Here is a 14,927-nt window from a genome sequence, read left to right on the forward strand (position 1 = left end):
GAAGCAGGGGTGGGCTTGTTTTGATAACACCACGGTGTTTTTTTCAGAGCATCTTTGGACACTTGGCACCCCCACCCCCATTCTGGTGGAGGGTGCGTTTTCTTCATATTCAGCATCTGGGTTGGATTTGGTGTTTGTAGCTCTTGGGCTTCCAGTGTGAGCACAAAATAAAGGCATTATTATTGGGCTATTTATTTACAGTTACAACATATAAATTTGAAATAACAGCAACTATATTAATTACAAACATTTTGGTAACATGAGGGGGTACAATTTATGGAAATGGGCTGCCAAGGGGTACGCAAGTAAAAATAGGTTGGGAACCATTGTCTTAGATGAATAATTTAGAATACGTATGCGGCAACAAAATATATCCTAACTACTTGGGTTTGGCATGTTTTTATTACTGATTTTTTTTGTAAACAAAAATCTGCACTAGTTTCACCCACTTCATTGATAATGACCATAAACTATTTTTGGTGTGTTTTTTTTAAGCTTAAAGCTTACAAGGCAAATCTGGTGGAAAAACTAAGAATTTGAGCATATTTGCACTAGTAGTCTAGTATTACCTGAAAAACCAAGCTGAAAGTCCAACTGCTATTATATGATGTGTACCTTTTATCCAGAAGTGAGATGTTAGAAAACAAATTGAGAATTCTTTATTGTATTGTAGTACATACCTATGCTATACTTATCCAGCATTAAAGTACTTGGTTACATAGCTCTCTTTGAGGAAACAAACTGTTAGAACTGCATAAAACAAGTTCTATAGGGATTGTGTCTTACAGAACAAAGTATTACAGATGAACCAGATGCTGCTGGCTGTTGAAATGTATAATTGAACATGATCAGGAATCTGATTCCAGTGTACCACCTCATGAATTTGGGTGTTAACTCCATTCTTAAGTTTCTCACAAAAGCTTTTTAAAATAAGTGATCTATGTATCAGGCAGTACTACTTGTGTTTAAAGATACATGTTTTCTTTTAATTCACAAAACTAAAATCCATGCAACAGACCAGAAGCACTGCTAATTTGTAAATTAATGCTGGGAAAAGGAGTGCAATTTAGAGTCTATGATATGAGGCCTTAGTAAATCATAGCACAAGTTCGATAAAGGTGGTACTGAAATTCCATGCAGGGATGGAATGAAGGTGGCATCTGTGAATCTATCGATAGTAAACTAAAACCCTGCAGTAGCACTGGTCATGTTGCCCCAAATTATAATGGCACAAGAAATGGGGAAAGATGTATTGACTCCATAGACTTAAGGTGGCTGTACAATTTGTGAATTTTAATAAGATCCGACCATCTGCTTGATTAGTCTTACATATTGCTTGTGAGAGAGGCGTAATACATGAGTTTGCACTTTGATGGTATTTGAAAGCCTTGTTGTTTTGTATAAATTTGTGTAGGCTGATCTTGTTTGAGGTATATGCAATAATGTCTATAAGCAATAAGTTGCATGTGTATTCAAGGCACTGGTACATAAGAATAAAAGGAAAAGAATGCAGTATTTCTCTTTGGAATTCTTTCATTAAAATGGCAAGTGTGCTATGCATCTGAACCCTACCATAATGGACATAATTTGGTATTCATTTGAAACTTCTGAATCTTATGCTTCAAAGCTGTGAGAAGAGCGTAGCTACACTTTTCTTTTGAAGACCGAGTTCAAAACTTCTGTGTATACAGAGCTGGCATCTCCACGAGGCAGAATGAAGTGGCAGAATTTGGACCCCATTAAAAGGTAGCAAATTGTCAGTGATGTTTTTTAAAAGTATAAAAGTGATCTTGTGTACTATGTTCTGTGACTGTAAGGAGTCCTGGCAATCAAACCCTTACTATGCAGCATTTGGATTATTCTCCATTGTAAGTGAGGGCCTCATTACACAATCCATGAGTTTCCTGAGACATCTGAAGAAGTGAGCTGTGAGCTCATACCCTGCCAGAAATGTTGTTAGTCTTTAAGGTGCTACTGGACTCTTGCTTTTTTCTACTGCTATTGACAGACTAACACGGCTACCCATCATGACCTATCTCCATGAATTGCCTGTCAATCCCCCCCCCCTTTTTTTGGCTGTGTAACATAGGAGGCCCTGACCTGGATGGCCCAGGCTAGCCCAGTCTCATCAGATCTGGCCCTGGTTAGTATTTGGATGAGAGACAAGGAATTCCAGGGTCGCTACGCAGAGGAAGAAAATGGCAAACCACTTCTGCTAGTCTCTTGCCTTGAAAGCCCTACGGGGTCTCCATAAGTTGGCTGCAACTTGATGGCACTTTACACACACAAGATAGAGAGAAGAGTCACATTATACTTGCGTAAAGAGTCTGAGGCAAGCTGGAAGGCTACTTCTTATGACAAGAAAATTGATAAGGAAATTACCTGCCAAGCCAGAGCTAAAAGTAATACATCAGGTTTTTAGCAGCAAATGTAGATATGTAGAAATCATATACGAATATCAATTTTTTTTAAATACCATTCCATTTATAGAAGATGATGTTCTGAGTCCAAAATGTAAGACCTCCGGCAGGCAAACAGGATTGGGACAATTAAACGCCATAGCAACAAGTCCCCTCAATGTCTGTACTTGCTATATAAACCATCATTGGAAGGCAGTTAAAATGATGGCACCATCAACAGGAAAATATTCAGTTGCAGACAAACATGAGGTGGTTACATTTGATAACTCAGGTTCTTAAAAGCATGAGGCCAGATGCAGTGCCAGGAGCAGTCACACATAGGATAAGGCAGACATTAGGGTTGTGTAACCACCCTGTAAACAAAGTCTGCCTAGTAAACGTTGGGATGGCACGTCACCCCATGGGTCAGGAATGACCCAGTGCTTGAACAGGGGACTTTTACCTTTAATGTATAAGGAGGACCTTAGAGTGCATTCAAGCCCAAGCAAGCTACTTAAGTTAGGCAAAGGCATCATATACATTGCCTTTTCTTGTAGGTTATCCGGGCTGTGTGACCGTGGTCTTGGTATTTTCTTTCCTGACGTTTCGCCAGCAGCTGCGGCAGGCATCTTCAGAGGAGTAGCACTGAAGGGACAGTGTCTCTCAGTGTCAAGCGTGTAGGAAGAGTAATATATAGTCAGAAAGGGGTTGGGTTTGAGCTGAGTCATTGTCCTGCAAAAAGTATCACACCCTCATTAGCACATTATCTCGATACTTACAGGACAATGATTAGCACATTATGTTTGATACTTTTTGCAGGACAATGACTCCGCTCAATCCAACCCCTTTCTGACTATATATTACTCTTTTTACACGCTTGACACTGAGAGACCCTGTCCTTCAGTGTGACTCCTCTGAAGATGCCGGCCACAGCTGCTGGCGAAACGTCAGGAAAGAAAATACCACGGCCACACAGCCCGGATCACCCACCAGAAGCAATGAACTCTGACCGTGAAAGCCTTCGACAATATTTTGGTTAAGTCTTTAAGGTGCTCCTGGACTCTTGCCCTTTTCTACAAGGCTCCAAAGCTGAGCCACGAACACAGCCAGCTCTCCAACGGAGCGACATCCTGACCCTTCTGGCTTGCTCAGAAGAGCAGCCAGCGCGTGTGGGAGGAAGAGAAGCCGTCTCCGCCGTTACCATGGCAACAAGAAGCACCGTTCCTCTTCCCCCTCCTCCCGCAGACCTCTGGAGCCCGAGCTCCGCCCATCTCGCGCGCGCGCGCAAATCCGGTCTCCGGGATCCGATTCTGGCGGCCGGCTCTCAGAACTCTCGCGAGAGGTCGCGCGTGGCGTGTCCTAGTGACCGGGCCTAACGAGGCCGGAACTGAGGTAACCCGTGTTCGTTTCTGCGCTGATCAATCGTGACCCGGTCGCGGTGGCCGGTGTCTTGGGGGGGGGGGTGTTTCCAGCTGATCGTAGAGACGCTGTGGCGGGACTCTGTTCGCGTGTATTTATCTCTGTGAGAACTGGGGGAGTCGGTCTTGAACGCGTGTCGCAGTTGAGGGTGAACTCTCCCCCCCCCCGGAATGAGATGCCGAAATTGTAGGTGTGACTAGTGTGTTAACGTGGGCAGCGCACCCGAGACCCCGCTTAAGATTCCTGCGAACACAGGCCTGAAGCTCCCCAGGGGGTCTCGATCCCACAACACTCTCAGACTAACCTCTCTCGCTGGGTTATTAAATGGATGAAATGCATCTTAATCTGAAACTACCTGGAGGCGGGCAGAATAAAAAAAAATTGAATAGTTTTTTTTTGTAAAAGGAGTTTCCCCTGCTAAATACATGTTAAAGATACTGCTCCTCAAGGTGACCCTGAGACTCCTGAAGACTTCCAAATATTCCTCCAGGACGAATGTTTTTCATTTCATATATTTCATTTTTATTATTATTATTCTTACAGCCCGCTCTCCCAGCAGTATTTCCTAGCATAAAAGACACTACTTGTCAAGGTGACCCTAGGTCTGTCCAAGACACTCAAATGGTACCTATCTGTGCCCAATAGTAAAATATAATCCTGAACTAAACTGGCCCCCAAAGTTTTGTTTCCCCCCTCCCTAGGGTGTTCAGATTTTGTCTATTTATGGTAAAGAATTATGCTCTTTTCTCCTTCTGGGACTTAATCTGCGGACAGACTCTTAAAAGATTTGTCATTCTGCAGTTTTCTGGCCTTCAGGTACCACAACTCTCAATAACTGATCCTCTGTTGTTTCTGTATTCCAGGGAGGATTCCAACCATTCTGTAATAATCAATAATTATTGCTGCCAGCCAAAAGCACCCAGACATAGGGCTGCTTTACATGAGCCCAATTTCCTACATGGAAGTGAAAAACCCGTGAATGCAATGAATACATGTGATATTCCATAGACAACCTTGTGCATAAATTAATATATTGTGCCGGACAGTGTTTTTAATGGCATTCACCTGCCTGCTTATATCCATCCCTGCCCCCAACTGTGTTCATATGCTCTGTTTTGCGTTTCAGGTGTCCTGTCCCCAAATCTGAGTTGAAAGAAAAATTGGCCATGGGTTTGTCTGCATCCTCTCCATCAATAGCACTCCAAGCAGATGTCTCTGAACAGCCTCAGACTGTCGCTTCACAATGTCCCATGCACCAGAAAAAAATGGAAGGTAACTTCTTTACTGAGCTAAAACAAAGTGTTTGAAAAGTTGTTCTGAAATGGTTTGCATATAGAGAGTTTGCGTAATATAACCATGTGTTAATAGGATAAGGATTTGGGGCCCTAAATGTGTAACTTGGAGGCAATTGATGTTCAAATGAACAAGTAAGATTTTTTTTCAACCAGGTGTACCACCTATTCAGGTAAAAAATTAGACACCTATTAACCTGAAATCAGGATGCTGACTTCAGCAGTAGCTGAGCAGAGAAATCTGATCTCTTTGAGTTGCTGTTATTCTGCAGCTCTGTAGGACAAATGCTGAATGCTGATTTTCATTAGAGCCCTGACTGTAAGAAGGTACACAGCTTCCCAGGGTGGTGGTGTTGTATCTAGTGCTTTGAAACAGGGCTTTGAGAAGGGGAGTAAGAGAGGTCGAGAGAGAGCAGGAGAGAGCCCCACTGGTCCGAATTTCTGAAAAAGGACATGCAAGTTCCACATCAATTAGGAGGGCAATGTATTGCATTATCCTTCCTGCTGTGGAAATCTGCACAGATTCAATTGAGCATCCTGTTTCAAACCTAAAACTCCTTTAAACAACCAGACCAGTTATGAAGGTAGAAAGCCAGCAGGGGAGTGGGGGCGATGCAGTGTTTTGCAAGGAGTTCCACATGTTTGATTATCTGCCCGCTGTGTAGAAATTGTGAATGTGTTCTCGATGGACAACAATATAGTATATAAAGTTTAGTGTAGGTAAATGTAAGGTGATGCAAATGGGAACAAAAATTCCAACTTCAAGTATATGCTAATAGGGACTGAATTTGCTGAGAATGAGAGGGAAAGACTTTGGGGGTCATACTGGATAGCTCTATGAACGTGTCAGCCCAGTGTGTTACAATAGAGAAAAAGGCAAACTATGCTGGGGATGATTAGAAAATGGATTGAAAATAAAATGGCCAGTATTGTAATGTCTATGTATAGATTTACGTTGTGGTCTCATTTGGATACTGTGTGCAGTTCTGGTCACTGTATCTCAATAAGGGCATCACAGAGCTGAAAAAAGTACAGAAGAGGGCAACCAAGATGATTAGGATGTGAAGTACTTTTCCTAATAGGAAAGGCTGAAGAGTCTTGGACTTTTTAGTTTAGAAAAGAGACAACTAAAGGGGGACATGATAGAGGTTTATAAAATTATGCATGGGATAGAGAGAGTGGACTGAGAGAACTTTTCTCCTTCTCCCAAAATACTAGAACTTGAGGGTATCCAGTGAAGTTGATGGGCAGTAGATTCAGGACATGTAAAAGAAAATACTGTTTTACTCAGTGAGTGATTAATCCAGAGGCTGTAGTGATGGCCACAGGAACAGACAGCTTTAAAGGGGATTAGCCACATTTATGGAGGATAGGTCTATCAGTGACTTCTAACAATGGTGACTAAAGGGAGTCTCCACATTCAGAGTCAGTAAACCTCTGACTACCAGTACCAGGAGATAGCATCAAGCAAACGCCTCTATGCCCTGTTGTTGGCCTTCCAGAGTAACTGGTTGGCCACTGTGTGAAACAGGAAGCTGAACTAAATGGACCACTGGTCTATTCCAGCAAGGCTCTTCTTTCATTTTTAATTTTGAAAAGATGAACCAAATTTCCAGAGAACTCATTCAATCTTAGTAGTTTTGAGTTTTACACCAGGTTATTCTTTGGCTCAAATTAAATCTTATCCCTCAAGGACTGCTACTCCTGCTTCTACAGGATAAGTTCCAGTCAACATGGCTAAAGATGGTCCTTAATAAAATGGCCTGCCTGGGCCTTTCTCCACCTACCCTATTAGCCATGGGCGTAGATCAAGCAAAAGGTTTCTTGAAGCAAAGGGTGGAAGACATTGAACTCAAGACAGATCTTGGAAAATTACCATTTTCCCTAGTACCTGATAAATGTAGATACTTGGTTTCACCTGCAGCTTATTTTTTATCATCTTGAGTCTATTAATTATAGGAAGGCCTTTACCCTTGCCAGATGCCAGGCCCTACCATCGGCTGTTTTAGAAGGGAAATATAAGAAGATCCCTAGATCAGAGAGGTTATGTCCGTGTGGAACGGGACGTTGAAACCATCGAACATGCACTGATATGTTGCCCATTCTACCAGGAAGTTAGATCAAAGCTTATTTCCCCCCTACTTGGTAAATTCCCTGATGAGTCAGTTGAGCTTTTGGCAAAGATGCTCCTATTAGGAGAAGACCCTCAGCTTACGCTCCAAACTGCCAAGTTCTGCGCTGTTGCTATTAAAATACGCAGAGCTTTATTAGAGAATGATCGCTAGAATATTTTACAATTTTATCAATTTTAATGTGATAATTTTAACCAGGGGTTGCTTTTATTGACCTTACACCTTTATATGTACGGGGAGTCTGTGATTCTGTGGTGCAAAACTATTGTGTGTGGAAATTTTGATGTGTTCGCACGTGATTGGTCAGTCGACCATATTAATAAACTTGACTTGACACCAGGTTAGTAATTTGCCATTCTTGTGTAGTGAACAGTAATTGTTCTCTGTAAAAGCATCTGAATGGAAAGTTACACTGCTGTAACCCTGGCCTGCATGCTTGGTTTAAGAACTAATACCACTGCCAACTAGGTCATACATGTGGCTCTCTTCCTTTCCTTTCTGTTTTTAGGCAAAAAGAGATAAGAGGCTTATGCTCTGCTTCCTAATGTGGCCTCGATCCAAGGGGAAATAACTGCGGAGAATAATTCTTTGTGCTTGCTTTGACTCTGTAGTGAGAGTGCAGTTACAGGGACAATAGGTGCTGCACTGTTAGTGTCCCACCTGTTCCCTCCATTTTTTTGTTGTGGCTGATTCTGTGTGCAGGTTCGGGACCATACAGTGGAGATGGGATAATCTTCCTTTCCCCCATTCCTTTCCTGCCAGTACTGAGAAAGGGAAAAGACCATGGAATTCCTCCAGAAATTGCTCTTCCAAGTATCTCCCAACCATGTGCCATAAAGGTGTTTTTTTTTTGTTAAATCTGTTTTCAGCCATACTACTTGGTACTGTATATATAGAAGCAGGAGTAAAGTTTCAGTTAAGGGCTTAATGGAAACTAAAACTCTTAGTTCAGTTGCCTTTAAATTCAAGTCCAGTTGCATAATTACATGCTTGTTTTGTTTTAGGTTGCCCAATGCACATGAAATCAGCTGACAATGTTGATGAGAGCCAGAATGTTTCTGGTCCTGTGCATCAAGAAAGTGCATATGAATATGTTGAATGTCCTGTGAAGTCTCAAATGCATGAGAAGCTCGATCCCAGCAACATGGTAACTTTCTATTTATTTCTGGTACATTTTCTGTGAAATGTAAAAGTTTCAACATCTTACAAGAGCAACAGCTGTCTTGATGCATGTTCCACAGTTCTTAAGACAGATTTGTAAAGGCTTAATATTTTGTTGTGTATGTATGATGATAATATAGCAAAACTAAGAGCAATATGAATTGTTCATCCTGTGGTTCAGCCTTTGGGCTGAAACAAGCAGCCACATTGGCATTGATCTGAGAAACTGTATTTGTCCATTTGAAACTGCTTTCAAGAATAATTAGTATATTTAAATATGTGACTTTCTTTACATCTGCCATTTGTGAAACTGGCCTACTGGTATTATTTTTGGAGCAGTTATAGTCTTCTATTTTTCTGTAGCATTTTTGCAAATAAGTTATAATGTTTGTGATAGATGTATGTTAATGATGGTTATATACTGATGCCTGTGGGTTAATGCAATTCTGATTAAAAACATAGCCATCTTGACTAATCCTTGTGGATAGTATATGGTTTTTTGATCCTGCTGCACTTCATTCTTTTTGGAATATGAGTTCAAATTAGGACTGCTTCTCCCCCCTCCTTTCTTTGGACTCTTGTTTCTTACCATAGCTGTTTCTGTCAGTATTCTTGGAGTAGTGTTTTTATTAAGTTTATCATCTGGTCACCTTCCGTATTTAAACTGCATATTAAATAAGTCAGTTGTTAAGCAGAAAATTCTAACAGATACTTGAACTATCCCTTACTTCATGTGGTTTGGTAATTGTTCATCAGGTTGCCTAAGATACCTTGATTTCCTTATAAAAATAAAATCCAAAATTATCTAGTTATCAGTTTTTGAGAAACAACTTCCTAGGTAAGTATCACATTGAGAAAATTCATGCCACAGTATTGCGCTTAAAAATAGTACACATTTATTTTAAAGGCATTCAGAGTATGAGGCATTTAAACATTAAAGGAAGTGGTGAAAGTTGAATTCAAGATTCTGCAGGCCACTACCATTGTATGTTCTGATGAAGAATTAGGATGCTGAACAGCAGGATTTCAAAATTTTACATCATTCCAGCAGTTCATTTTCAAGCCATTTCAAAAAAAAATTCATTACAGACTAGCCACATATTACTTGGGCTCTGGTACTTCTAGGGAAACATGATTTTCACCTTGTCATCAAGAGAATTCATTGGGTAAAATAGAGAATTGAAGTTTTCAGAAGACTTGAGTATTTCCACTGAAAGTCTCCACTGTTGGCAAAGGCATCCTTTGTTCTAGTGTGAGGTAAATTAATAGCTAACAAATCCTCAAACAGGATGTAAAAGGAAGGGCTTTTGGAATGCTTACCAAGAAACAATAAAGCCTGAATGAAGTAATGCCTACAGAGGAAACTAGATTAGCATTTTCTTTAGGGTGTGGGCTAGATTCTAACCCGCCAACCGTTAAAATCCACATATTGCTCTCTGTTCTACCAAATATTCACTACTCTCACTTTCCTGTTCTAATTATTGTTGTTTTTTAGATGCCACCCCCTAATCAACAGCCATCCCCTGGTCAACCATTTGCACTCTCTACCACAAGAGAAGAGTCTACTATTCCTAGAACGTTTTCTGAACAAAACTGGGTTTATCCTTCAGAACAAATGTTTTGGAATGCAATGCTTAGGAAAGGGTAAGTGAAATAAGAATAGAGTCATGTGCTAGTTTGCAGAGCTCCTTGGTGGTACTTTTGCTCTTAGTGAAGTTAAGGAATGCCTTGGAACACATGCAGAGTACTTTTTCATTCACGTGAGGTAACTGCAGCCGGCCCCAGCACATCTTTCCCAATATTGGGGCTAGTCGCAGTTATACCATGATGATGATAAGGCACTGATGGACAAGTTGCCTAATCATGTGCTGAAGCACATATCACTTCATTTGCTCACCATCATCCATTGTTGTATTTGCCTCTTTGTCGCTGTCACCTGTTCTCCCCATATCCGTCCTGTCAAAATGTAGATTGTAAGTTCTTTGGGGGAAGAAGTCAGTCATTTTTTATTTATTTAAAATCAATAGTTTAACATAGAACAATAGATAAGGACTAGATATTCTCCCTCCCCCCCCCAAAAAAAAGATTGATTAGTGAGATTATAAGAAGGTATTGAGGTGATGTGAAAGTTCTTTCTGTGGTGCTGGATCTATGGTAGCTCATTTACACAAGCACGTCATCCCTTGATGCTCTTTTTGTCAAGTGATTGAAATGTGTGTGAGAGCATGTTGTAGCCAAGGTTGCTAGGTCTGCAGGCATGACTTCCAGGCAGATTTGAGCCCAGGGACTACTATTTCATTTGTTTAAAAAATACTATGTATGAGTACTGGAATCTAGGCAGGTCTATAGCGTGGAAGTCTATAGCAAAGACCTCTTCAGTCTTCGCAGCAGGTAGATAGCCAGTGTGATCTAGCATGTGAAGCTCCCCCACCACCGAGACAGTCTCCCTGCTGTCTGCCATCCCACCACCAAAGAGGGCCAACTGGGCCACCAGCCTCAAAACTGAGAAGGAAAGGGGGTTTCAGCCCCCAGTGCTTCTTCCTTCCCCAGACTGGCTCTCCATGCTCACTCTTTCCCTGGTCTGAGCTTAGTCTGTTGCTTCCTCCCTGGCCAGGTGTGCTGCCTTCCCCTTTGTAGGATTCCCTGGCTCCACCTGACCACCTGGCTCCTTCCACCTACTTGACCCAGGGGAGGCCTTTCCTTTTTCTTCCCCCGCTGCCTGTCTCCCTGCCCTGCTCCTTCCCATTGCTGCTTAGGGCTGCCGCATAGTCTCTCCCATTCTGACCTTCCCCAAGTCCAAGCTCGGGCTTGCCTTCTGGCCACACCCTTCCCCACTGCTGCCTAGCTCCCTGCCTTTTTCTTGGCTATGCTGGAGCGGTCTGCCTGAGTCCCAGTCTCCTCCCTCTCCAGGCCTTCCTCTCATGGGTAGGTCTGGACCCTGGCTGTCCTCAGCGCGGGCAGCTGGGGCGGGGTCAAGTTGGGACCAAGCCTCTGTTTCCGACACCGCAGTTGGAGTGTCAGGGTGGATTGTGGGAGACCTGATCCCAAATCTCTACTTTGCCATTAAGCTGGTGGGGTGATTGTGGGCCAAGCACTTGCATTTAGTATTAACCATCCTCACAGGGATTGTTGTGGAAATAAAATTAGGAAGCTCTTTGGAGGAAAGGTGAGATGAAAATGTCCTAGATAGATCAGAAGCTAGATGGGTGGTAGCCTGAGAAAGAGTGTTCGTCATCATGGCACCAAAACTTTGGAAGTCTCCCCCCCCCCCGCAAGATTCATCTGCCGCCCTCTATTGATGTCTTTCACCCGCAGGTGAAGACTTTTTAGTTTCGTCTGGCATTCTCCCAATATGGCTCATCATCGTATCTTCAGCGCAGTCCTGCATGGGAATGCACAGGCGCAAGATTTTCAAGCCTCTAGAAGCTTCAGAGCACCTGGAGCACTCCCCCTCGCCTTCATCTTGCACTGAGAGCAGGCATTTTCCTGCCCAGACTGTCACGTGATGGAGGCAGGGAGAGCACTCCTTCCCTCAGTTCTCCTTTCGCTGCTGTGGAGGAATGATGTGCTTCTCAGTGTGTCGAAATTATATTTTTTGACCGCTGTCAGGCTTTATTGTTCTCAAATGGCTTTATTCAAAACATGTTCTAAATGCGGGACGAAGATGGCTTTGAATGATGAACATTCAGAGTGCTTGTTTTGTTTAGGTGAGTCCCTCATTGTGGAAACTTGCCCTTTGTGTCGCCTATTAACACCTAAGGCCTAGCAAGAAAGGGCTTTCTGCCTAAAGTCCTCGTTGTGGGAGAAATCTCTCACCGCCACCAAGAAAGCTTCAGATTCCTCCCAAAAAAGAAGCTGTACTCCTTCAGTAGTGCTGTTCCAGTGATCCCTTCAACTTCTACCGAGGTTTCAGATGTTCCAAAGTCTGTTTCTGAGCTGCCAGTGAAAGAGCTCAAGTCTAAAGGGGGAAAGGTTTCCAAGGAATCTGAGGAGAGGTATGAGTCCCCATCTTGCCAAAGAAAGCTGGATGCTATTCAGCCCTCTGGTGTCGAAGCTTGACGCCATTTGCCAACTCCGACCAAAGGAACTTCTCTGCCCCAATCATCTTGGCGCCGAAGCTCTCGCTCTCCTTCCCATCTCTCAACTTTAGGAGAACGGGGCAGAAGCCCCAATCAAGCTCCATGTGGGGCTGGCTGGGGCAGGGAGGAAGTGAAGATTGCACTCCCTCCCGGCGAGCAGACAGCATGATCTTCAGTTTCTGGGAAGCCCAGAGAGGGATGAGGAAGGCATCTGGCTGGGCTCACGGGGGCTGCTCCAGAACGGGACGGTGGAAGGCGGCTTGATGGGCCGGAGTGGCTCCAGGAAGCCCAAAAAGGGGGAGGGAAGGAGGGGCTGCCTGCCTGTGGGCCTCCGCGGGCTGACACCCCTGTCTTACTGTTTCAGTAATCAATTCCTAAAATGGAGCATATTCACATAGTTGCATTTGGTGTCTGCTTGGAACAAATAATTCTTAATAATAGTGTGCGTATTATTTCTTTGTTCATTGGGAGAGTGGACAGTTCTTTGAACACATTTCTTTTTAATTAGGAGGAGAAAAAATATACAGAGCACTGAGTACTTTCTGATTTCTTCAATATTGCTTTCTTTAGATGGAGATGGAAAGATGATGACATAAAACCTGAAGATATGACTAATATCATTAAGATTCATAATCAGAATAATGAGCAGGCTTGGAAGGAAATTTTAAAATGGGAAGCACTTCATGCTGGGTGAGTATTTTTGTGGTCTTAAGTAACAAATAACTTTGGTAAGCTAAACATTTATCTTACACACATGAATACACATGAAGCTGCCATATACTGAATCAGAACCTTGGTCCATCAAAGTCAGTATTGTCTACTCAGACCGGCAGCGGCTCTCTCAAGGGTCTCAGGCAGGGGTCTTTCACATCACCTACTTGACTAGTCCCTTTAACTGGAGGTGCCGGGGATTGAACCTGGGACCTTCTGTATGCCAAGCAGATGCTCTACCACTGATCCACGGCCCCTCCCTCTTCAGAGTGTGTGTTGGAATCTGGTCATCATGGAAAGATATGAAGTTGGGTTTTATGTTCCTTTACCATCCTGGTTTTGCCTAGTTTGCTGAGCCATGTGTTTCTGAAATTGCTTTTCAGGGAGTGCCCCTGTGGACCGACACTTGTTCGTTTTGGAGGTAAAGCTAAGGAGTATTCACCAAGAGCCAGAGTACGCTCCTGGATGGGGTATGTTTTGAAGAAAAACTAACGTTGTATATAATAGAAAGTCTTTAAAGTCTGAGGTAGATGGGCATCTGTGTACTTATTAATGCTTAATACCTAATACTTGTATAATTTTGGTGATGATCTTAATACAATATCAATTAAAAAACTGTCTTTCTTTCCAGGTATGAATTGCCTTTTGATAGGCATGATTGGATTATTGAACGCTGTGGAAAAGAAGTCAGATATGTTATTGATTATTATGATGGAGGAGAAGTAGATAAGAACTATCAGTTTACCATTTTGGATGTTCGCCCTGCTTTTGATTCCCTGACTGCTGTGTGGGACAGGATGAAGGTGGCTTGGTGGCGCTGGACTTCATAACTAAACTTTCACAATATGGAAAACAACATCAGAACTGTATTATTTGAAGTGGTATTGAGACTTTGGACTTGAATAAAAGTTCATGGTGACTTCAGTTCTATATAATAGCATTGTGCTAGCCACTGTGGGACAAACTACAGAACTTTAATCAAGCCTTTATTTAAATAATATGGTGTGTACGAGTGTGTGTGTCGTGTCCCCCCCCCCACACACACACATTGACCTTTTGGTGACATTTGATCACAAAAGGAAGACATTATGGAACCCTTATGCATCAAGGAGTAGATACAGCACTAAAACAGAAGAAGAGTTGTTTTTTATACCCTGCTTTTCTCTACTGTAAGGAAAAAAAAGCAGCTTACAATCGCCTTTCCTCCCCCCCCCCCCCGCACAACAGGCACCCTGTGAGGTAGGTGGGGCTGAGAGGGTACTGAGAGAACTGTGACTGGCCCAAGGTCACCCAGCAGGCTTCATGTGGAGGAGTAGAAAATCAAACTCAGTTCTCCAGGTTAGAGTCCTCCACTCTTAACCACTATACCATGCTGGCTCTTAAATAGATTTAAGCATCACTGATGTGGAATGGGAAAAGCTGTAATCAGGCAGTAAAGCAGTTGTGCCTTTCAATGTAGACTTTTTGGTTGAAACAACTTATTTGAAAGAGAAGAGCATGGAACTACATATTTTGAAATGACACTTTATTTTGTTAAAAATGGAAAATTCTTTGTCATTGAAAATGTACATTATTAAATGCTTTGTGAGTAGCATATAAAGTTCCCATAGATTATGTCACATGCTGAATGTACACATTCAGAAAGTAACTATGGTGCATTATTTTAAAAATAATCAGAAATCAACTATTTGACAGTTTTCACATCCTACCTTTTTAGAAGTTGAGGCAGTTTGG

At 42.5% G+C, this 14,927-nt stretch overlaps 1 protein-coding gene across 1 annotated transcript; it reads left to right on the top strand.

Annotated features, from left to right (window-relative positions):
• The first annotated feature begins 4,948 nt into the window (after positions 1-4,948).
• LOC130473078 (holocytochrome c-type synthase) lies at positions 4,949-14,090 on the top strand. The gene is made up of 6 exons (XM_056844604.1): positions 4,949-5,090; positions 8,247-8,389; positions 9,899-10,047; positions 13,053-13,172; positions 13,577-13,663; positions 13,825-14,090. The coding sequence occupies exons 1-6, from the start codon at positions 4,985-4,987 to the stop codon at positions 14,021-14,023; spliced, it is 804 nt and encodes a 267-aa protein (XP_056700582.1). The 5' UTR covers positions 4,949-4,984; the 3' UTR covers positions 14,024-14,090.
• Positions 14,091-14,927: the final 837 nt, after the last annotated feature.

The sequence above is a fragment of the Euleptes europaea genome, chromosome 2, assembly GCF_029931775.1.
Source record: "Euleptes europaea isolate rEulEur1 chromosome 2, rEulEur1.hap1, whole genome shotgun sequence".
Classification (NCBI taxonomy): Eukaryota; Metazoa; Chordata; class Lepidosauria; order Squamata; family Sphaerodactylidae; genus Euleptes; species Euleptes europaea.